This window comes from Python bivittatus, unplaced genomic scaffold (genome assembly GCF_059951505.1).
Source record: "Python bivittatus isolate LINGU-HERP-01145 unplaced genomic scaffold, Pbiv_v1 ctg000670_np1212, whole genome shotgun sequence".
In the NCBI taxonomy this organism is placed as follows: domain Eukaryota; kingdom Metazoa; phylum Chordata; class Lepidosauria; order Squamata; family Pythonidae; genus Python; species Python bivittatus.
Genome location: NW_028277094.1, coordinates 5,719,737 through 5,744,809, shown reverse-complemented (window position 1 = coordinate 5,744,809; position 25,073 = coordinate 5,719,737). Strand labels below are relative to the sequence as shown.

At 38.5% G+C, this 25,073-nt stretch overlaps 1 protein-coding gene across 3 annotated transcripts in view; it reads left to right on the top strand.

The window, feature by feature from the left end:
- The window catches only part of PCDH11X (protocadherin 11 X-linked), a 552,416-nt gene that overhangs the window by 128,677 nt on the left and 398,666 nt on the right, over positions 1–25,073 (top strand). Inside the window, exon 5 of one of the 3 annotated variants that reach the window (XM_088151588.1) lies at positions 1,259–4,851. The exons of the other annotated variants lie outside the window; for them this stretch is intronic. Within the exon in view, the coding sequence (XP_088007714.1) occupies positions 1,259–1,324 (66 nt within the window). The 3' untranslated portion in view covers positions 1,325–4,851. Of the gene's footprint in view, positions 1–1,258; positions 4,852–25,073 lie in introns of those variants that run through there. 3 annotated transcript variants of the gene reach the window in all.

The window sequence follows — 25,073 nt, the reverse complement described above, 5'->3', positions numbered from 1 at the left end:
CTTGCACACAATAGCCTTTATATTTAATTAAAAATTCAATATCTAATGTAACCACACTTTAAGAAGATTTGCTGTATGATTGATTCCACTTCCTCACCTGTCAAACCGTAAATTGTAAACTAGATTTTAGTGCAAATTCCCACCATATATTAACTATTGAACTCTTCTGATAGGAAATGGTTATTTGGCTTTCTGGTTTGAAAAAAATATAATAAATCATACAAATAATGATATATTGCCATTTATAATATTGTGCAACATATTTTTAGATGTGTCTATGGGCGTTGGGGGGTGGGTGGAATATTTAACATGTTACAAGGATGTTACAAATTTCACTAGGGATGAATTTCCTCCCTAATTATCTTTAACGTTTTCATATTGAACATAGGATCCCAACTGGAAGAAACTGCTGGTTGCAAGAATACACCTTTTTTTAAATACAGATATCACACGCATACAGAAGAAACTTTTTTTTTCTCTGTCTCTCCTAATTAAATGCAGATACTTTGTTCTGAGACTTGCTGTTCCGCATACAAATTATGTTTGAAGCACCTTTCTCCAGACTACTTGCCCTCCAGATGTGAGCATTTTAACTCCCAGAATTTTCAGCAATGCCCAGTTGATCTCTAACACATCTGGATGATGCCCAGATTGGGTCAGGTTCCAAGAGGGACAGACAAGTCTGTTACTTTCTGTGATGATCACATGTTCTCAAGCATCAGGGAATTCCATTCTATTTCTAAATATGTTAGTAAAGTGTTGTTTTTTCCAACGTTCTGCATGAAAATTGATGCACATTTTATTTGCGATGCATTCTGTTACAAAGCCTTTCCCCAATGTACACAATTCCCTATAATTCACACCTGTATTTTTTTTTTAACATACACATTTATGTATGATGATTTTTACTGTAGAACTGCATCACAAAATTAGTGTGAAAACTGGAGGATAATTATCTTACATTATTACTTTGGAATGTGTAAATGAACTGAGCTTGTATTAAAATGTAAAGTAAATGAAATTCATCCCCATGAGGATCAGGTGATGGGAGGCAGACCAGATGGGCAGGACTACAGACTATAGTACATGTTTAGAACTTTAATTCAATTGTTATGATTTTAGGAAGTAGCTAAAAGCAATAAAGATAAGCCAAATTGGGGGGGGGGGAGGAGGAATGGGGGGGAAAGCCCCAAGAAACAAGGAGAGTTATTGTACGAGAAATATCCATTGACTCAGCTTCTTTAATTTGTTTGGGCAGATGAAGTGCAGCGCTGAAGCTCCTTTGAAAAGGGACTCTACTTTGAGAAGAGAATATTACCAGTGACCACAGCAGGATGCTTATTGAGTTAGCAACCTGGTGTAGCAGGAGAGTTGTCCATCAAATCCAGAGTTAAGATAAACACATCTGTGTAAAGATGCACTAGCAACTCACAGGCTGATACTGTACCCTTGTTCCCATGCCACACTAAGCCATAACATGGAAACATAGAGGTTTGGATGGGGGCCTTCAGACCTTTGAATCCAACCTCTGGTTCAGAGCAAGAATTGAACTGAAAGTATCCTGGACTGATGGCTCGGTCTGAAAGAGAGCCCATTACCTCTCTGGATAATTGGTTCCACTGTCAAACTGCTTTTATTATAAGGAAGCTTTTTGTCATGTTCAGGAATCTGCCTTCTTCCACTTGAGCCATTATTTCATGTCCTGTATTATTCTACATATTGTCTTGAGCTTGAAATGTGGGATATACCTTCAAGTGCTATCACACGCAACCCCCATCCTTGTTTTATCTCAAGGCTAAATATGCACAATTTTGTCTTTTTTTCCCCACAGGACCTAGTATCTAGGCCTCTAGTTATCCTTATTAGCCTTCTGTGAACCTTTTTTAAAAAAATCTTTTTAAAAACATGGTCCTTAGAACTCAACACAATATTCAAGGTGGAATTGTACCAACGCAGAATATATAATTAACTATTATTTTGCGCATTTTGGAAACTGTCATTCTGGATGCACCCTAATATTGCATTTACTGGTTTAGAAGACACATGATAGTGTTGATTCATTTAAAGCATGTAAACAACTAGAAAGTAAGGAAGTTTGTGGTGATAGAAAAACCAGAATAATGTACCTAACATTTTTTCCCCTGTATTTCCCTATATATCATCTGTCACTATGTCAATTGTTAGGTGAAGAAGCATGCCTTAAATGGTGTTATATCTTTTTGTCATATTTACTGACTTCTTTCTAATAAGTTTGTCTTCCCAAGAGCATTCATCAACGCCAACAGCTACTATCTTGTACTAAGGCACAGTTCACTGAGGCAGTGAAGAGGCACAGAGGTTAAGAGGAATATAGATTACTTATTTTTAGATCATGTAACTATCAGCCAGAGCACGTGACATTGTGGCATCCCACAAAATGTTCTCTTCCTGAAGCTTATATGTACTTTTATGAATAGCACAAATGGATGAAGAAAATCAACTTTTTTCTTCTTTTGTGTAAGCCTCTGATCCCACAAAGCCATTTCAGAACATCAGCTCTAAGCCTAAAGAAATAGGTTTCTTGGCAGGGGGTGGGGAGGCACAGGTTTATAAATGCTTAAAGGTAGATATTGATTAATTGCTTTGTTAGCTTGGGGAGCTGAAGTCAAAAGCTAAGGCTTAGACCTTTTGTAGCTGGGGCAACTCTTTTCTGGTGTAAGTTCTTCACCATTAGATATTAAATCCCTAGAGATTGATTGCCATGAGCACACATATATTCAGTGAGTCACCTTAGCACCCAGAGATGGAGTAACATTCCACACCTTTGATGTCTTCAGAAATTTGCATTCAGCTGGCTCCATGTCTTCCTGTTGAGAGTCTGTCTTCCCAAGGTCCATAGGTGGGAGCAGTAGGGAATGTAGATCACAGGCAGGTGATCTAGATGAGATCTAGATCTTCTGGAGGCATCTCATGCTGTGTCTCTAAGAAGTCTCACACTGGACACAGCATGATGCCTTGACTTTTTGTTGAGAGGGAGCCCACTTTCCTTAGCAGGTAGTTCTGCCTTGCAAACTCTGATTTCGGTGAATACAGAGTGCAAGTGATGAAGATACTGTTACTGATTGGGAGTGGAGCAGCGCTTTGTTTCAGAGAAGCATTTTGAAGGGGTGGTTCAATCAAATACCTTGCAAACCAAAGCATCCCTTTGAAGATTTTCATAACCCTAGTAAATCGCTCATCCTGTTCATAATGGACATTGGAGGAATGCAATTTTCTGCTTTGAACAAGGATCCAGGTGGCTTGATGCAGTGACACTTGTTCTTAGAGAAATGAGCAGATGTGAAAAATAATCTTCTGTTCTTGGATAAGGGATATTAGTAATAAATGGGCATTTTGGTATCATTTGGAGGAACAGTCTCTGCTAATTCAGCAAGAAGCTTTAAGAGCTAAACAAAGTGGCTTTCCCCATTTTTTTAGGCAATGCTATTCTTCCAGATCTTGAGAAAGACAGACCAATTCTGCTGGTGTGGGAAACATAGCTGGCCCTATCATTAAGTATGGTGAGGCACTCAGCTCAGACATTAAGTTTGTATCAGAGGATTTGTGTTCCCATGACATGAATGATTTGCACATTCTTTATCTTAATCAGTAGCAGCAGTGTGGGCCAGCAGCACACAGCTGGGATTTGCTGAGTTTATGTTCTGCTGGTGATTTTTACAGTTTTCCATCTAGAGAGGGCCAATTTTCATAGGATCAGTGTAGGACTTCATTTTGATCATAAGAAAAGCACGGGATAGTAATACTTCACTCAGCTATTTTCATGATGCATTTGGCTGGGGAAAGTGGAAGTTGGATTTGCTTAAAGCTAAACTGACCCCATCAATTAATCTCTTTTTGAAGTTCCCCCATTGTCCCAGTGAAGCCTCATGATCAAAGCTAGAGAATATTCTTTTGCTGGGTGGTGATGGTGGTGGTGAGAGAGAATGCCTCCAACCCACTCCTTTATCTTACTAAATAGGAAGCTGAATTAGTGGAACTCTATTGTAAATTACCCTATACTGCACTGGGCTGTTGACTTGCCTAATACAGGGTCATTTACTCCAGCATGGACAATCTGAGAAGTTCAGACATCTGGAGGTTGCTAAAGTTGAAAAACACTGGACTACCAGTAGCATCTCTCCAGGTAACATACAGGAATGTGCCCTGTTTCTGGAGTTGCCAAATATTAAACCTTTGTGCATAAAACACAAAACTAAAGTCTTTATTTATTCATTTATTTTCATACCCTCCATAATAGCATCGTGCTTCTTTGTGAATAGTTTCACAATGAATTTTTAAGTGTACTTTAGAGTGGGTATTTGGCAGTGTGATTAAAGAAGAAAATAACCATAAAGCAAAGCTTTTTTTCAAATGAATGTCAGGAGTCAGGAGCCCAAATGTCTATTGAATGCCTTCTCAAATGCAAAGCAGTTGTTCTTTGTAGAAACTGGACTGGAAAATGAAAGACAGTACTCTTAAGGCCTATAGTAGGGAACCTAATGCCCCAAATTGATCACTAAGGATGATAATAAAACTCCATTATAGGAATTTTGGTATCTGGTTTAGTCAGTCTCTGTTCCAGGAAGTAAATACGCTCAGCTTCCCTCTTCTGAAAACTCAAGGACACCTTCACCCTCATGTTAAGAATTGTGATGTCTTACGTCTCTCTGTGTGAATGATGCCAATTAACAGTAAGTCAGCTTCCAATAGATCAAAGCAAAGCCTATCACTGCTCATTCAAAACTGAATTCTGCCAGCTCAGGAGAACAAGCGAGCTTCTGCCATCTAAAACAAATGCCTGCTGGTCTGTTGGATAAATGCCACAATTATTTATTTATTTTATTTGATGGGTGTCAGGCTGTGAAGACATAAAGTGCACAAGCTAGAACAGAAGGGTAGAAATGCACCCCCCCCCACCCGCATGACAGAAGATGGAAGACCGTAAACATGTTCTTCTACTGCTTGTTGCTCTTTATGATGAAAAGCACAGGCTGTTTTAAAATTTATGACCTTCTCAGTCAAAAGCTGCCCAGTAATGCTTTGTTGCATGCCTTTGTATGTTACCTGCAATTTTCTTAATTTTCGTGGGCTCAGCGACATATTGAAAGGAAGGAATATTTGGGCTTGAACAAGGATGACACTTGTTTCAATGAGCATATACAATGGTACCTCTAGTTACGAACTTAATCCGTTCCGTGACTCTGGTTGCAACTCGAGTTGGTCTCAAGTCGAGGTAAAGTTTCCCATAAGGTTCAATGTAAATACGGTTAATCCGTTCCGCCCTCTGAATTTGGTCGCACCACGAGGCAAATTTCCCCATAAGGTTCAATGTAAATACGGCTAATCCGCCCTCCGAATTTGGTCGCACCCCGAGGTAAATTTCCCCCATAAGGTTCAATGTAAATATGGCTAAACAGTTCTGAAACATATGCATTTTATTTTTAAACCTCAAAAACCTTCCAAACGCCACAAAAACCTTCCAAATGCCACAAAACACACCACAAGCCTCACCGAACGTCTCCTTGCTACCACGATCTCGCCCACAGGAAGCCGTGACCACGTGGCAGCAGGGAAAATGGCCGCAGATCCGGTTCGTAAGTAGAGGCGGAGTTCGCATGTCGAGGTAAATTTTTGGGGCTGGAGCTGGTCATATCGAAAAATTCGTAAGGAGGGGTATTCATAACTAGAGGTACCACTGTATGTGGAAGTTTCTAGAATCTTTGGAAAAATATTGCACAACAACATCAAGGATAAGATTAAGGACTCCTAGTGCAGAAAAAAAATCCCTATATGGAAGCCTGTGATGGTCTAGTTCACAAACATAATTTTGGAAATGGAATTCACATATTCACCTAAAGCCTCATGCATTTGCTTGATTTATTTTGTCTTTTTTCCACAAATCGTATCAAAACAGTAGCATTAATTGTTCTTAACAGACATTCTAATTATTCCTAACACGATCAGAGCTACATATCTTTGATCAAAGTACTCATGGATTTTGCATTCTAGTAGGAAATTCAAGAATCACAGCCAAGTGAGGATTGCATCATGAAAGCTTACATTTAGTCATATTATTTTTATAGGGAAGATTAGTTATAGAACCAATAAAGTGAAAAGTGTAACATAGTTGATGACAATATATAAGAGATTTTCCTTGGAAATACGGCAGGAAACGTGCACACAAATCCTTTGGAATTTTATGTCTATCATATATGGCAGCCCAATTATTAAAAAGCATTTAGCAACCAAGAATGATAGATTGGTTACAGTTATTTGGCTTTAAAACACTTAACTTGGCAGAGATGAATATGTGCTTAGTTGTTTACGGAATTCCAGCATCTGTCCTTACAATCCTCTTACAAGAAAAAAAAAATCATTTCAGAATTAACAAATGGCAACATGGATTTTGAAAAGGAGATGAAATCCAGCAGATTATCCACCAAGGAAAGATTTTTGTTTTGCCTCCGTTAACCGCTTTTAACCTTTCTGTTAAACTGGATTCATTGTTTGTAATATTTCAAATGGTACCGAGACTTCAGCCATGAACAATTTTAAAAGGCACTGGATAGCTTCAAGAAAAGCTAAAGATACATTTACTGAATTGGCAAGACAGTCAAGTGTGTGTGTGTGCAGTTTTAAGACAGTATTTTTTTTTGCAGATATGATTACGTGTCCTGTTCCAAGGAAAGAAGAGTTCTTTATGATTTCTTATTAAAAACTGTTTTTCTCCAAATTTGCCTTGGGCATCCGGGGGGGTTGGTCAAAAAGTCAAGATGGCAGCAGTGACTGTGTGATCAAATCTCTCTCTCTCCCCCCCCCCTTGCATATGCTTGATTCTCATTCCAAATTAGGTCATATACTATACATAACAATGGATGAGAACCATGGGGCTTTAATATTTAAATAGGGCCTACATGTTATTTATCTGTTCATTAGATTTATGTCCTGCCTTTTATTCAGGAGTTCAAGACACCATACCTAATGCTCTCTCTTCCTGTTTTTCCCCACAATAACAACCTTGTGAGATAGACTGAGCGGAGTGTGTGCGATTGGCCCACAGTCACTCACTGAACTTCTGTGATTGTAGGAGACTAGAATCTGGGTCTCCCCCTTCTTAGTCCAATACTTTAATCACTACACCACACTGACTTCACATACATAAAAGCCATCACATAATCCCAATTCAATATACTGAATACAATTAAAGAATCAGATTTATAATCTGAGCTGTTGGGTTTGACATAGGCACACCTAATGCAGGTGTTGTACTTCTAACAACACAATCAAGGCATGCCTTTTTCTGCAGTTGCCCCTCTCCTTTGGAATAATGCTCCATCTGAGGTCGAGGAAGCAACAACCCTTTTGGGGGTACAGGATTGCCACCAAGATCTGTTTCAGAAAGCCTTTGGGAATTGACGGTATGGCAGGTCCCCTCCTTGCCATTCAGGTTTGGGAAGTCATTCATTCATTCATTCATTCATTCATTCATTCATTCATTCATTCATTCTTCATCTAATTCTCTGTTTTACTTCTGTATTATTGTAAGCTGCTCAGAGCTTTTTTTGAACTTGAGTGGCATATAAATTGCAGAAAAAAATAAGTAAAATAAACAATAGTCTGGATAGCTGGAAGGTAAAGCATAGACTTGGTTCACAACTTAAGGGTTATTTTAATCTTGATTTTGTGAACAAACCATAGTGGGAAAGTCCACAAATAATGTTGTGCCATAAGCCATATTTGCAAATTAAAGTGTCTAGGCTATTATTCACTAAGCCAAAACCAATGAAGCATATTATGGTTTAGCAATTAGTGTAATCCAAGTCATTATCTCACTGTCACACATTGCATACAACACAGAGATTGAATTAGAGATTGATATTAGCAGATCCATCTCAAGGTAGGTTTCAAAGATGGGCTGTGCCCTTTTGGTTTAGATGGTGGAATAAACAGCTGTAGCTCTATTGGGTTACTTTGGGGGCACAGTTTGAAAGATGCTTGTTCGTACATTTGAAAATTTAAGGATTTTTAAATTTGGTGGGGAAAGGAACCAGGATAAAACTGAAAAGATGAACTACTCCTCTAAAAAGGAGTGCTTGTGTTTGTTTAGGATCCCTAGTAAGACTAGATATGATCAAGACTTGGTTTTATCCAACTTGGTTTCAGCTTAAGGAACTGTTTCAGGGCATCTAAGTGAATAAGGACTGTGAAGAGTGGATGGTAATTAACATTTGGGAATACACATTGAAAGAGATCCCTCTTACAGGATAGAATACACAGGATGGGAGAATCTGTATAGTCTGTTGGAAGTATGACTGCTGAAAAATATTATTTTCATTTTTTATGCTTATATAGTGATGTCCTAAAGGCTCCTGATGTTCTGTATAGTATAAATTGTTGTTTAATCTTCATCTCGTTGTTCTATGCTTCTTTTTCTTTTCATATACAGTCCTTTCAGAATATTCATGGGGTGGATTATGAGAAGTATAGTACTTTACTGCCATGAATGTGGCAGTAAATATAGTACATTATATATCATATTATATTACATTATTCATTCTGTCTTTCTAAAAATGCACATACAATGAAAATGAGCAATATCCTTACAGCCCATTTAAATGAGAAACAATGTATTCTTCAAGGTACAATAATTTTGTTTTCTTTTTGCGGTAAGCATTATACAATTTAGTAATTTTTTAAAGAAAAAAAATGGCAGGCACGTATTTCAATTTTGGAACCAATAAGTTCATTCCCCCCCCCCCTTAAATGTCCCAATGTCTAATGTCTCATAGTTCCTTTTCTTTCAAATGTTTGTAGGCAGTGTAGTAATCCACTCCTGTGTCATTGTCCTTTCTTTGTATCTCCCTGAATCCTAAAATAATATAAAGGGTTATTAGGAAGGCTTAAGGAAGGCTGCTCTCTGGAGCCCATCAGTGATAAGCCTTTAGCCTCAAGGCTTCTGAAATCACAAAGAATGGTCTTTATGTATGCAAGTGTGTATTTCAAGAATTCTGTCCTGCCATTCTAATACATATGCATCATTCAAGGTAGCCTGTGACATTTAGACATTCAAAATCAGTACAATGCTGAAAATACTTGCAAAAAACCATTTGAAAATATCACATGTGTGTGTGTGTGTGTGTGTGTGTGTGAGAGAGAGAGAGAGAGAGAGAGAGAGAGAGAAGCAGGAGAAACACTCTACTAAAATATATTATGTTCATGGAAAGTAGGTCTTCCTAAGAAGAAGTCTTAACCCCTTACTGGAACACCAGTAGAGAAAGTACCACAGGGCCAGTTCTAGGCCTAAGCAGCCTAGAGTGCCAACATTGAAAAGGCTTCCAAAATACACAATAAAAAAAGCAAAAAACAGCATCAGCACACTCTGTGCCAGCATGCCCCCTTGAGGGTTAAATATAATTTGGCAGAATGGTTGCCATATGAGAACAATGGGTGCTGATGTAATTAAAATTATTTACTGTGATTCACAGTAAATAGGGTGAAAATATCCAAGAAAAGAAACTAATTGTCCTGCATAAATCTGAAAAACTAAAAGAAGAAAAAGAAAAGAAAAAAAAGAAAAAGAAGGAAGGAAGGAAGGAAGGAAGGAAGGAAGGAAGGAAGGAAGGAAGGAAGGAAGGAAGGAAGGAAGGAAGGAAGGAAGGGAGAGGATGCCTTTCTGAAATTCCTAATAAAATTGGAAGATGAGCCAGAATATGACTTTGCCCAGGGCACCAAAATGTCTAGAGCCAGGCCTGGTCTCCTCTGATAGGGACATCCTGAAGTTAGATGTGGGCACTGAGAAAACCCATTTTCTTGTGACAGGCAAACATACTACTGCTTCAAGCTGTGAGATAGAAGAAGCTGGCTTCATCATATCTTATGGAGAGGGCATTCCTTGAAATCTCCTGGACCTCAGTCTTTTTGGGTTTCAATGGTCATCACACTGTCTACAGCTGTGCTTAGAAACAAACTTGTTTGGGTAGCTATTGAAACCCGTAAAAAACTGGTATAACATAGTTATGTTTGCAAATGCCATCAACCTTTCTCAGCTACATTCCAGACTATAGTATATACAGTTTCTCAAGGTTCTCCAAAAGTAGCATCAAGTGGAATGTATTGCAGTTATTCATTCAGGATGAAATTACAGCATGCGCCTCCATGGACACCATCAGGAATCAACATGCTTGGTTTGGCCACTGAAACTGGACAAAGGTACTCCTGATTACAGCCACAACCTGAGCTTCTAGCTGCAAAGCTGAATCCAGGATAACCTAAGATTGGGAAAATTATTCTTCTAACCCATCCCAAACAGGTTGAAGTCTCATTATTACATTGTTTCTGTGTACTTCTGCCTTTTGTTTCACCCTATTTCATGACCATAACAAAGGCATCCATGGTACGTGTATGTCAAAATCTGCAGTCTTTTGTATGTTCATGCACATACAGAAAGGGCAGGACTTTGTGATGCCAACCATTAACTTGCAGATTTCCCCCCTCCCCCCAGATGGATGGATACACACACACACACACACACACTGACTCAAAGGCATGTCCGTCCGTCCGTCCGTCTGTCCATCCATCCATCCATCCATCCATCCATCCATCCATCCATCCATCCATCCATCCATCTATCTATCTATCTATCATCTATCTGCATGCCTGCCTTTGAGTCAATGTTGACAACTGGCGACTACCTGGAAAAGTCCCTGCCATTTTCTTGGCAAGATTTCAGAAGTGCCTTGCCATTGCCTGCTTCACGGGGCTGGCCAAAGTCACCCAGTTGGCTTCGTGCCTAAGGCAGAACTGGAACTCATGGTCTCCCGGTTTCTAGCCTGAGGCCTCAACCACTACATGCAACTGGCGTTTCCCCCTTTTTTATTACAGGGGTAATGGTTGTTTTACTTTCCTTAGCATCACTTCCTTAGAGAGCCTGCCAAACGTCTCTTGATAGAATGCTGTGCCTGTTATCTAAATGATAAGAACATAAGACGTTGACTGTTTATCTGTCTCAGAGCTTCTGGAATGATGATAGGGGCTTGGTGTTCTTCAGTGTACTGTGTCTCCTTTCCTTCCAAGTCAACCCACTTCATTGTAGACATTTCCAAAACATAACAGTCTCTTTTCCTATCAGGATCCAGCAAACGTCTCAGTCAGAAAAATGCACACAACATTAAAATGTTGCATCTTAGCATGCCTAAAGCTATGTTCCTTGGGGTTAGAGGAAAGGGCACAGGAGATCAGCTTGCCGCATTGAGGTGTTCACAACTCTGATGTTGCAATAGGTTCTCAAGACTATTACTCCTATAGCAAAATTTCTAGTACAGAGGTCTGATGCATACTTACTGCTTGATTTCCTTAGCATGGGTATGAGTGATGTTTGAATGATTATGTTTCCCATCGAGAGCTATACTTGTTGACCTTTGGGCCATTTTCAATCTAGGATTACTATATGGCATTTAAAACTGTCTGTTCTAGAAGCTGATTCAATAAACACGTATCAACAAGGATGCATTTGTGCATCTGTGCATACAAATATTTGTAAAACTATTCATTGCTTCCTTATAGACAGAACCTGAAAATAATTACAATGCATCAATAAAGAAAAATGGTTTTGACTTGAGTGCTTTTATAGTCTCTGAATTGCAGTTCACACCTCTCTAGCAGTGCAAGCAATTTTTCCATTTCTTCTAATGCCTCAAAAATTATAGTCTTTTTCTCAACAATAAATCTAAATTACCATCTTCCTCCTGCCTCTGTCTTGTGCCTCCATCCTACACATGCCTCATAAAAATCACTTCTGGAAATTTCCAGGCTCATTCAACAATGACCAGTGTAAAAGCTACAACAAATTTTGGATCCCAGAAGGGGAGTTCCTGCATGCACTTTGTACAGCACAAAGCCACAGTTAAAAAAAAAAAAAATTGATGGAAATCATCTATTTAAGAAGCAGATGTGTCGTTCTGGTGGACTTGCAAAAAAGCCAGAAATTTCTGGGTTCAAATACATATAATTATACAAAGAATTTTAAAGATCAACATTCAGTTGAAACCAGAACTTTTCTTGCTGGGATTAATGGACAGCCAATTAGAAAAGAGCCATAGAGGATTATTTTTATGTATCATTACTGCTGCGAGACTATTATAAGTGTAAAAATGGAAAGACTCTGAAATACCCACAATGGAGGAATGGCTGGTGAAGGTGACAGACCTAGTAGAGATGGCAAAATTAACTTGTTTGATTACAGAAAGATCAAATATTACATTATCAGTGACAGGAAACCCCTTGTGGACTTTTTGTTGAAAAAAAAGAAAAATGAACTTGTGATTTATGGGTTTGAAGATTAGAAAGGGTAGCTTATGGAAAGAAGGAAATTATGAGAGGGCAAAACATAAACATCTTTATAACTGCGGTCAGGAAGATCAGAAGCCGCTTCTTTAGAAATTTTCTTTACCTTTTTCTTCTTTTTCTGTTTTCTTTTTCACTATTTACTATTTTTATTTTTTATCTTTATTTTCTTTTATGGTTTTTACATTGTTAAAACTTTCTTCAAGTAGATGTGTCTTTTGATGTACACGAAAACATTTCACTGAAAACCATGGACAAAATCCAAAGAAGAGAATGGTCAATTTGCTGAGAATTATCAGGATATTATCTAGGAAAATCCATGTCAATATTTCCCAAGCTAAACCCAAACATGTCTTGAATGTTTCCAGTTTTTAAATTAAGAATGAAGCTATGTAATAGATTGACTTTCAGTAAAAGGGGTCTCTCAAACACCTTCTCTTAAACTGAATTTATGAGTAGAACAATCACCCTTAGAATGTTGCCTAGAAAGAAATCTGATTTGTGAATATATTTCTGCTGAGCTGTAAGAACTAAGTGGAACCCAGTCATGAAAAACCAGTCAACTAAGAAAGGTGCATGCATGCAACTTTGCTTGTATGTACAGCTTCCAAGTTCCACCAAAAGTCAGTTTTTAACAAGTATCAGCAATGTTGCTCCTCTGGTGAAACATTAGAAGGTTTTAGGAGGATTTGGAAAGAAAGCCAAAAGCCCAACAGTCGTACGAGGGCACCAGTCCCTTTTTATTCATATCCTAATGACAGATTTTTGGAAGCATACTCTGTATCTGCAATTTTATGTCGACTGCCACATTATTAGGAAAGATAGTATGGGCTGCTTGAATGTGCCAGACAAAAGCCTTTTATCCATTTTTGGATTCCTACATTTTAACTACTGAATGCACAGTGTTCAGTTCACATTTAGATCATAGAAAAGTGCCACTGTTTACATTCCCTGTGTGCAGAGAAATGGGAGAGATGATCTTTATGGGGATGGGGATGGGGGTGGGGGGAGGTTTTCCGACAATTTCTCAAGGGGAGGACTTTCCATGTTGGTTATGCTAATAACTGTGACTACTGAAGCCCCTTGAGAAGAGTCCACTCCTGAGGTCCTTGCATGAGAATCATTGGAAGCTGTTGTATCTTTGGAGAAGGCTACACACCATTCGAACCCACCTTTCCTTGGGTGGCAATTAAACAGTGCAAAAACATCACACCACCACCACCACTACCCCCCACCCCAAGAATTTATTTAAAAATCTTTTCTACTTTGGAACAAGTTCAAAGCAAAGTTTCCTTCATCAAATTGAATGAGAGAAGGTATATATTAAAAAAATATATAAATTCCCACCCTCCACCCAAGCCTAGCATTTTATTTTTTCTCACAGAGAAAAAGACAGCTTGAAGCTGCACTAAATTAGGAGAGATGTTCCTCTTCCTTATTTATTATATTTCTCATCTGCCTAATAACAAGAGTGTCTGTCCAATATCTTACTTAGGCCAGCTTGCATGTCATCCTCCAGATTTATTATGCATTTAGCTTAACTTTCAAGGGAGTACATTCACAGCCTTTGGCATGGTTAGGGGGGGAAAAAAGGTTACCAATGCCGCCATAGTAGTAACATACTTTGTAGGAGATAAAGCTCATTAAAATTTGTCATTTTTGTCTAACAGGATAAATATCCTGTCAGTGACACTGGGCGGACTTTAATAGGAACTGATGGATGGTTTCCTCTGTGAGGTTAGGTATAATTAGAAAGAAATATCAAAAGTAAGGCAACATTATTATAAAGCATTATCATGCTGGGCATTTACAATTATTGTACTGCGATATCTCCCAGTGTGCCATGATTGGCTGTAGAGTTGACTAAACAGACATTTTGTTTATATGCATTCACTGGTGTTCTTTGGAGCTGGGGAAAAAGACTTTGCGAAAACAGAATTTGAATAACCTGCCATTGGATTACTGGAGTCTGATTAACCTCCAGGAAAGAATGAGACTTGATCCCTTGCAAAAAAAAGAAAAAAGAAGAAGGATCTCTGGTGGGTTGTTACCGTTTTGTTGTCTTGCCATCTTCCTAAATCAAATAGATTTTGTCTCTGGGCAAGTGGAGGGGGTGGGAAGAGAATAATCCAAGAATAAATCAAAGTTGTGCTATAAATGTCTGTAAGGATGAACATCCAGCACCTTTGCTTTTGTCTTATTAAGATGAAGAGTTACTGTCAAAGTTTGATCAAGTTCAAAGTACCAAGACTGTTACAAAACACAACGTATATAAAATGCATCCGGCAAAAAAAAAAGGAGGGAAAACTGCTTTATTAAGATGAAATCCTGATGAAAAATGCCATTTAGCTTTGATTTTCTAGCTAGCGAATCCTGAGAGCATAAACATCAAGACTGTAAATTATATTTAATGGAGTTCATTTGTGTAGACTGAACTCTGAAGAATCAATCACCCAGTTTTTTAATATCAGGAAAGCAGGTTGGCTGACCTTGGTGACAGGAAAAATAGAAAATGTCACCAGCCTATATGTAGTTGTACATGTCATTACAAATGTTCAGACGCTGGATTCTTTATTTAGCACATTGGGCTTAAATGTGATGATCCATGGTTCAAGTTAAGGATGAGCTGAATGCTATCTGGGGATGCTTAATTCAAATTCAAGACTGGAATATGGGGATAAAAGGCTTCCTCAAATTGCAAATAGCAATTTCCCCAGAAGATCCTGTGAGTAATGTTATAGGAAAATATGGTATCCGTCAAATGTCTTGGAGGGCATTTCTGGTGGAAAAAAAACGGTGCTCATTTATTCAGACTAATATCACTGGGTATCTTGCCTCATATTTCTCTAGGACAGTAGTGGGGGGAAAAATCAGTGAAGGCTCAAAGCAGTGGCACACTTTTAAATAATAATTAATAAACAATGAAATACAGATGTTTCTAGTCAGACATAGCAAGTTCTTAGTAAGCCCACCACTTCCTAGTGAAGGATGCGAAAGAAACCCATAATGATTTTTTTTTCTCTAGGGAAATGGCATGATTTACTAAAAAGTAGTCTATTGTGGCATAGATAACTTTAATCATGAAGTCCATTATTGTTTAAAAGCAATATAGCTATATATTATGGTGGATACTCACATATAAATGTAAATACAGACACTGGAATAATTGTGTAAATCATAGAATCAATCAGCATTCTATTATGCAAAACAAAAAAAATGTGGAACAGTACATGCAGATTTTCTTTCTTTAAAAAAAACGGAACACTGATGGAAAATTTTACCATACGAATATATGCAGTAATGACAATGATTCTTCAACTTGGATCATCATATCTATTCGGGTGGATTCAGCACCTGAAATGACAATGCCAACAGTTGCTTTTGAATGCTCCTCAAAGACATTGCCCCAATCCTCCTTCAGTTTGACCTTCAGATTCTCTATAGGTTATTTCTAGAAATTGGTGGGCAATTTCCTCCTGTGGCTTGCTTGGCCTGGGTGAGGTTCAAGACTGAAGTTTCCAGGCTTCAGGGTTCCCTGACAATGTTTTCAGGGCCCTTGGTAGTATAGGATCTATCCTCAGGCTTTCGTGGTACAGATGGCTGTTAGCCTTTCCTTGTATGTGGATCTCACCATAGGGTGTCCCCCCCGCCCCCCCTTGAAGGAGTTGAACGTCAGCAGCCAATAATGACTCAGGCTATATTTAACCTGATCGACTCATCTCCAGTTGGATTCAAGAGAATCTTGGATTCTCCAAAGTCTCCTTTGGAATGAGATGGTGCTAAAATTTAAACTCAGCAGCTTCACTGTGGAGTCTCATTTGAAATGATTCTGTTCTTGTCACTGTGGAAGCATAGCAATTTTCAGGATTGTTAGATGGAAACTGTGTAGAATAAATGTGCTCTTTCATTCATCTCTCTCTCCCCCTGAGTGTTGCTGCTTGCAATGTCTGACTTGTGCTTGTTGGGTATAAACAGTCCAGTTTAGCAGAAAGGTTTATCCTGGCATATTATGGACCCAGGTGAGTTTAGAATGCTGTTAAAAGGTGTTATCATGGTTCACAGAAGTAGATATAGTACAGACTTGGTACCAAAGTTTAGGCTAGTTTCTAGATTGCTACTGTCCAGTCTAGTGGCTAAAGCACCAGGCTAAAAACTGGGAGACTGGGAGTCCGGACAGCTGACCCTGGGCCAGTCATTCTCTCTCTCAGCCCTAGGAAGAAGGCAATGGCAAGCCACTTCTGAAATTTTGCAGGGACTTGTCCAGGCAGTTGCCAGGAGTCAACACTGACTCAAAGACACATGTACACACAAAAGTTCTTTGGTTGGTGCACTGGTGCTAATGAACTATTTTTTTCAGGTTAGGACCTGTCTACAAGGAAGGACAAGCTGGTCAACCAAAATCTAGAAAGATGTGTTGCACCTGCACAGAACCTCCCCTAAGATTATTGGAACTGCTGGAGGAGTCCTCAAAAGAGAAGCAAAGTGAAGCAATTTGGGTGCTTTGCTTCCCTCTTAGAGGTGTGGGGCCTGTGTTGTTTCTTGAAGCTGCTTTGAGGGAGCGTTTCCCTTGAGTCTTTGTCAAAGTGAAATGCCCTTTTGAAGATTGGCAGAGCCCTAATATTCATGAAGGGATAAGTGATGGTGGAGAGAAGAGAGAAATAGCATTTTCCCTTATCCTCTGCCAGTCTCATTAGAGCTCGGCAGATTAGTGAGACTCCTTTGACAGTGAATGCTGAAAAAGACCTCTCTTTTTCTGCTGTCGGTACTGAAGGGGCCATCTGTCACCCTCAAAAGCTTTCTTACATTTTCAACCACATAGTATCTGTCACCTTTTCATAATTAAGATGAAGTTGAAAAGTTCTGATTTAATGGAGAGGTATTCTCTCTGTTCAGGTTCCTTCTCTTGGCTTTTAAAATTTGGATGATGGATAGATCCAATGCATGAATCTGTAATAGCTGCACTATGACAGCTAAATAGATGTGCTTCGGTCTTTGTTTTCTTTAGTGAAGGAAAGCCATTGCTAGCATATGTAATGTTCCTGAATAGAATCCACTCAGTGTCTTTCAAATCTAAACGAACCTCTGAAAGGCATGGAATTAGCAACTGGAATTTAGGAATTGACCTACAAAAAACAGAAAGTAGAGGAGAGATCTCAAACCTCAGGATGATCCTCTTCCTGGAGCATTTCCCATGGCCTGGCCTGCATGTCTACACAGCACACAACATCTTGGCCCTGGCTGGCAGCATCTGCAGTTGGTACAGACTATCGTTGCAGGCTTCATACACTGCCCTGAAGAGCCGAGAGTTTGAGACTTCCAAGGTAGAAATTCAGTAGGGATTGAGGGAAATATGGTTAGATCTCAGTTTCTCAAACTTAGTTCTGGAATGCTGAGAAGAACACCTGTGAGGTTCTGCAAAATGTTTTCTTTCTTTCTTTCTTTCTTTCTTTCTTTCTTTCTTTCTTTCTTTCTTTCTTTCTTTCTTTCTTTCTTTCTTTCTTTCTTTCTTTCTTTCTCTCTCTCTCTCTCTCTCTCTCTCTCTCTTTCTTTCTTTCTTTCTTTCTTTCTTTCTTTCTTTCTTTCTTTCTTTCTTTCTTTCGCACAAAGTTGGTATAAGTGGGCAGAGAGATTAGGAATTCCAGGGTGCCATGCACATCTCTATGGTTGGGAAAATAGGTGTTATCCACTTTTCTTTTAGTTCCTGTTTGGTTTGGGTTCATGTCTATCTGTCTGTCTGTCTGTCTGTCTGTCTATTTATTTATTTATTTATTTATATGGTTACCCATCTCACAAAAAGTGACTCTGGGCAGCATACAACAGTCCAATAAAACAGTAAATAAGTCAACAATCATTGCATAAAACCATTATATAGTAATTATTAAAAACATTAAAAACTATAAAAACAGAACTAAAATAGAAAAGAAAAAATAATAAGCGAAGGGATGTTAATAATAGAGATACCTCACTAGTTCACCTGTCCCCTTTTACTGTATGTAAAATGGGGGGGGGGGAAGTAGTAAGGCTATGTAAAATATCCAGAGTGTGTTTCCTTTATGGTTTACTACCCTATGAAACTACTGGATGAAGAAATACCTTCTACATACTTCAAAAAGCAAACTGGATGAACTATATTATTTCACCTTACCTTCAGGATTTCTCCAGAAGTCCCAGTATCTGAAAGACATTTCTGTACATTTATTCCCTTGAAACCTCTGAGTGCTGGTTGTCACCTGGGCCTGGATACCTCTGTGTCTACTTTCTCCACATTAAATCTGTCCATCCAGTAAGATTTGGGAGAGGGGGCTTGATGAGGATTCCACCATTGAGGGAATGTCATCTTCAGGGACCCCAGGCTCAAGTTCTCTCATTGATGGACCCCTCTGTTTGGAGCAGCTTATCCCATTTATCCAGACCATCCCCTTCTTACCACATTTTTGAAGAGCTATACAAATGTTTCAATGAATCATTTGTGGATGAGTAAGATCATGCTCTCCCCAAATGGTTGCACGTCATCTTATTGATTTTAATTGTAGGAATTGGTTTTTGAGTTTAATCATCTTATGTTAATAATGTAAGGCTGCTCAGAGTCTCTGGAAATGGAGCAACCTATAAATTGTAGTAATAAATAGTAGTAGTAGTAGTAATAATTAGTAGTAGTCTGCTGGTCCTGGTTGCTCAGCCAACAGTCCTGAGTCCTGTAACCCACTTCTCACCAGATGTCCAGGAACTATAACACCTAGTGCAGTCCCCCAGACTTAGCAATGGTTGATAAGAAAGACAAAACAGTCAGGATAGTGGATATTGTAATACCTGGAGACAGAACAGAAGAGAAAGAACGGGAGAAAATCACAAAATACAAAGACCTGCAAATAGAAACAGAATGACTGTGGCAAAAGGAAGCAAAGGTAGTACCAATAGTAATAGGGTTCTTGGGTGCAATCCCAAAACATTTGGAGCACCACTTGAAGACCATCGGCATTGACAAAATCACCATCGGTCAATTGCAAAAGGCAGCTTTACTTGGAACAGCTTCCATCCTGTGACGATACCTTTAACACCATCAAACAACAACATCTGCCTATTCCAGGGCCTTGGGAAGGACTCGATAGGTGGATAAAAATGCCAAATCCAGTCTAAACATCTGGCTGACTGTGTAACCAACGACAAGTAGTAGCAGCAGCAGCAGCAGCAGCAGCAGCAATAACAAGTTTTAAATGTAAATGAAATCTCAGAGCCTGTTATCTACTCTGAGGGCAGAGGACAAACTATGGAAAGTTGAATTATGTTTATTTTTGGGCTATATTTATATTCTGCCTTTTCTCCAGAACCTCAAGACAACTTGCAGGAGAATCTCCTCTTATTTTATCCCCAGCAAAATAATTCTTTGAGGTAGCTTAGACTGAGAGATATTGATTTATCAACCCAATGACCGTTCATGGCCAAGGCTAGATTTAAACTTGTGTCTTCAACTCAGCATAGATACTAACTCTTATGCCATAATAATTCTCCATATGTATGTACTGAACAATATGATCTTATATATTCATTTAACTAAAAGAGCACTTTTCATTTTGGGAAGCTCCTTCCCCATTAGATATGTAGCTTCTAAGATGGTCTTTCTCTTTCAAGAAAACAAGAAATCACACAGAAGCCAAATGTAAATCAGAATAAAACAGGATTTATTTAGAACTAGAATGAGCTTTAGGCAATACTAATTTGGGATCAGGCAATAGCCAAAGCCCCCCAATAGATGAGAGGTGTTACAATTATTCAGAAAACAGAAGTGGCCAAACAGATTGTCCAGGGCCAGGACTTATTGAGAACCCTGCCCTTTAAATCTCCATGTTAACTTCACAAAAAGAAAAGCAAATTAAGCTGTAGTGTCAGTGTGATAACAAATCAAATAAATACATTTTAAGGATATGCTCCATTAAGCTACAAATTCCTTATATGAGAAAATGAAGGAAACAAGGGGAAAAAAATATTGCTGTTCTATTAATGGCCTTCTTCTCATTTTATTAAAGGGGGAAAAAAGAAGATATTTCAGTCCAGTAACTGTCATTTAACTGAGTGCCCCCCCAGGCAGAAGCCTGGTGACATATCTCAGTGACTGGAAGAAATACTTTCTTGTTATCCATATTCCCCACCCCTCTTTCTTCCTCCTCTTTATTGTCTATTTGCTCCTTATTTTATTTAATAATTTGTCTGAAGTGAGATTCATTTTCTCTTCTGGAATCTTCCTCGACAGGGCAATGATTACAGAAGAATTCTATTACCTTTGCAATTTGTGATAGGGTGGGAGGAAATAATTAAAGTAGAAAAGGAGTGTTTTGTTTATCACGATAAGTCATATTCTTCAGAAAGGCTGGCAGCATTTGCAAATTTTTATCTGCTGTTTTTTTCCTAAGGCAAATTCCACAACATAGTCCCAAATTCTGTTCAGTTATCAGTATGAAAAACATCCTTTGCAACATGTTTTTTTTCCCCTACGAACAAGGAAAGATGTTGCTTTATACAGTGATGTACTTTTATGTACTTCATTCCTTCTGTAATGTGAGTATGGCACTATGCTTCTAAAATTTCCAGGTGTTTTTGTTCCAGTCCTATTAATAACTCATGGCATTTTATTGATTCTATTCCCCCACTTCCCCATTACAATTCTTGGAGTCATGATGTTTTATGGAATCCACCACCACCACCACCCTTACAATTCTTCAACTTTCCCTGAACCTTCTGATATCCTAACTTGGTCAGTGGGTATCATTTTGTGGTAGATTGAGAACTTCACATAGATAATGAGTTCATGGCGAATTAGGGCAACAGGAACAGAAAAAAAAAAAAGTTGTGAATTTGCATTTAAGTTGACCTTGCATTTTGAAGAAAGGTATCCATTCAATTATAACTGGAGATTCAAATAATCACATTGAACCAGTTGGAACTGTGACTGCACATGCACAAATGTCCATCAGATCTTCAGATCCTCTTGGAGGCATCTGATTTGATTCCCCATCTCAATTTGATTCCAAGAGGTAATTTTGAAATCACCTTTGAACCCAATCAAAGCTTTATACAGACATAATATTAGAATGTGAAGGGTTCTTCCTCTTCCTCCTTCTTCCACTATTACTATTACTATTACCAGGATTATTATTTGTGTCTCTCTCTTCTACCACAGTTAACAGATGCTACATTTTCCTTTTCTTTTGATGTAGGTTATGCACACGATTTCTTAAACCTAAACACAACAAATAATGCAATGAATGCCACAATGAATGCAGCAAAGATCTTCCCAAAAGTTAGGAGTAAACAAACAAAAAAGGTCACACCTACATTTGTGTCTTTCCATAATTGTTCCCCTACAACTATGGATCCTGGGGTTTGTCAGAAAAGTTACGAACAATTTCCTAGCCACCAAAAGATTGTCCAGCTTCGCTTCAGTTTTCCTATGAAAAAAAATCTTTAAGAATATGGCTAAATCATTCTTTTCTTAAGAAAACTGTCTCTCCAAGGTTTGACCTCAATGGTAATTGTGAATTAAGGCCAGTCCCCTTGCGCATAGACCAGAGGTCTGGAAAACTTTAGAAATGATAAATTGCTCTGTTGAATGTTACCAGTTTATCATGTATTTAAAGAATTTGAATGAGTTTTATGGGATTCTTGTAAGATGAAATTTCATAATACTGAATAAATCTTCTTAGAGCTAGCCGTGAAAGCATTTTCCTCTCTAATTCTACCTGTCAAAAATGAGGAATAAATCCTTACAATCTAAAAAGGAAACTTTTGGTGAGTCACTTTCATTTTTCCCCCTGACAGTGAACCATAGTTAGAAGGAAGGATTCCAACAGGAAATGTAGTGGGGAAATATGAGTTTGCAATCCTAAAGGGTCATATGGGGTAAAAATACTCAGAGACTTTTCCCCCTTATTTTCTCTTCTCATTAACATTTCTCTAGTGGTAACTGTTGAGTCCTGGACAGGGTCAGGTATCTTACAACCAACATTTGTTTGCACTTTTGATTCCTCATTAAATCTAGGAATACTTGCAAGGAAGCAAATCTGCTTCTGCATTTGCGTGCAATTAGATTTGGCTTGAGAGGCCCACAGAACTTCCTCATCAAAGCAATTACAGTCATCCTGTTTTTCTGAAAATTATTGGGGGGGGGGTGGATTATGAAAACTCTGTTGATTAAGGAGAAAATGGATGTTGCTATGTCACTGGATTTTTTTTTTCCCCCCTATTAGCCTGGATCCTGGATTTCCTGGATTTGAGAAAAAAGAACAAGAAAAGAGCTACAGTTGCTTATTTACTGGGTAAAGACAGCAAAATTAGGTATTTAGAGTCCAGGAACTTACAATAAAAATAGGTTTTATTGTGTTTGACTTAGCATGTAGTGTGAACTCCTTCCCCATTGTGCCGTATAAACAATAGTTTAGGCTATTATATGAACCAGCCAGTTCAAGGTGGTTTCACTAGAGAGCAAACAAAATAAGGATGTTCATGTACTGTTCTGCTTTAACCAGATCTGGAAACGATAGTTCAGATGACAGAGCAAATGAGGATATTAAACAAATTTTGGATGCAACTGGTTCAATATGCATAATTAGTGATTAGTATATTAGTAACAGGTTTACTATTCTGGCTCATTCTGAAGTAATTAGTCTTAATTTCCTAACTGGGGTTTCCTGGTTTGTTGGCTGGTTCATCCAAATAAAATCAGAGCTGAAATGTAATCATCTAAATTAGCTGTCCCAGGGAGTTCTTGCTTGTTGTGGAATCTGACCTGTGGGTTTTTCTGGATCATAGTTTAATCCTTGAAGCACAGTATCAGGAGTTTTTTAATGTTCAACATTGCCTGTATAGATCCTCAGTTGTCACCTGCTTATTGAAATACAGAGAATGTCATGAGAGCTGAGAAAGGTACAATTAGGAAATCTAATAGCAGGAGACAAGTATTTGAAATGTAGTTTGGGTGATTTGAGACCATTCACCCTACTGAAGCAGATGGAGAGGAGACATTTTTCTGGGTTAACCAACTCTCCCAAGTTGACTGTATAAATAAATCATCCAGCAATATAAATAGCAAAGCTTGTATGAGTAAATCTATCAACTCACAACTGATTGTTTAAATGTCAGAACTGTCAAGGACAGTGGGCATTTAGCTGATGACAAGACTGGCTTCCTCTCAGTCACAATCAACCAATTAAGTTTGAAACCTACCCAAAAGATGATCTACCCTCTCAAGCTCTTCCCCCTTCTCCTTCCTGGTCTATTTTCAACCATAATCATAGCTACCCAAAGGAATGTCCTTGGAAAAGATCAGTCTTCAGCATGTTTCTCCACTCAGTCAGGGAAGGACCAGCCTTTCCACAGGACCGGCATTGCTACTGAGAAGCAATGCTTCCTGGCCTCAGCTTCTTTTACCTATCCAAAGTGAGACACTAGGAACATTTTTTCTCTAGATGACATAATAATTGGGTCTAATTCTGGTTGAACAAGCAGTCCTGTAGGTACCCAGTGCCAAGCCATAAAGAGCTTTTTAGGTCAAAAGCAACACTGTAAATTGCACCATTACAATGACTACTTTGGATTTCTTGAAGAAAGAACAACCCACATTCATTGCAGTTTACAAACTGTAGACCTTTATAAAAGCAGAAGCTCATGAACACATCATGTTTCTTAGATATAGGAAGGAAGGAAGGAAGGAAGGAAGGAAGGAAGGAAGGAAGGAAGGAAGGAAGGAAGGAAGGAAGGAAGGAAGGAAGGAAGGAAGGAAGGAAGGAAGGAAGGAAGGAAGGTTTCCTCCTGATCCCTCACTTAAACAAACAAACAATATCCCAATTGTTTTTAAGGCAGTGCCAGTTTTAATATTTTTAAATATTTACACCTGGATTTATTTTCTTTTTATGCAAATTTTTCATCTCTATTCCTGTAACAAAGAGAACCAAAGGCAGGGAAATATGTAGGCTTCACAAAGAGAAAAAATGACCAGTTATTGATTTTTGTAGGAAATAAAAACTTTTGTGTGCGGGAAAAACAATTATGGAAAGAATGTGAACTTTCTATGACAAAGTTAATTTGGTCTTAAAAGAAATTTGAACCAGCCGTGGCAAAGGTTCAGAGTGACTCCTTTGCCAAGACTCAGATGATCAAAGTCCCCCCCCCCCTTTCAACTGCAGTAATGGATAAGTTGGAATCTTTTCATCCTTTGCAAAATAAGTGTAAAAGTAACACTAATTAAAACTGTTTCCTATGGAATAATCTCATGTGCATCACCACCCAAAATTTAGCTTCAAGGGTCTCACAATGACAAAGCACACTCATATATCCAAACACACTCTATTCCTTTTAGTTAATTTCATTAGCAGGACTTCTCTTTGACTTGATGAGAATGCTCTGATTTTCCTCCAGAGCACATTAGAGCACAGAACGATTAACAGAGCATTAGAAGTAACCACAGCTTGGGAACAATGTGAAGAAGCCTCAGGGCATTGCACAAGATCCAGGACAATTTGGAGATGTTCAGTGCAATGGAGTATAAAATAGGGATATCCTACTTGTACTGGCGGCATTTTCTTGGGGGTTCCAAATCCCAGATATGCTCAACAATTCAAGCTTATAGTTTGTCTTTTATACAGATTAAATATATATAAACTTGGACATATATTCAGTTGGACATAAGAAACACGGCCTCTCTTTTCCTTCTTTGTTCTTCA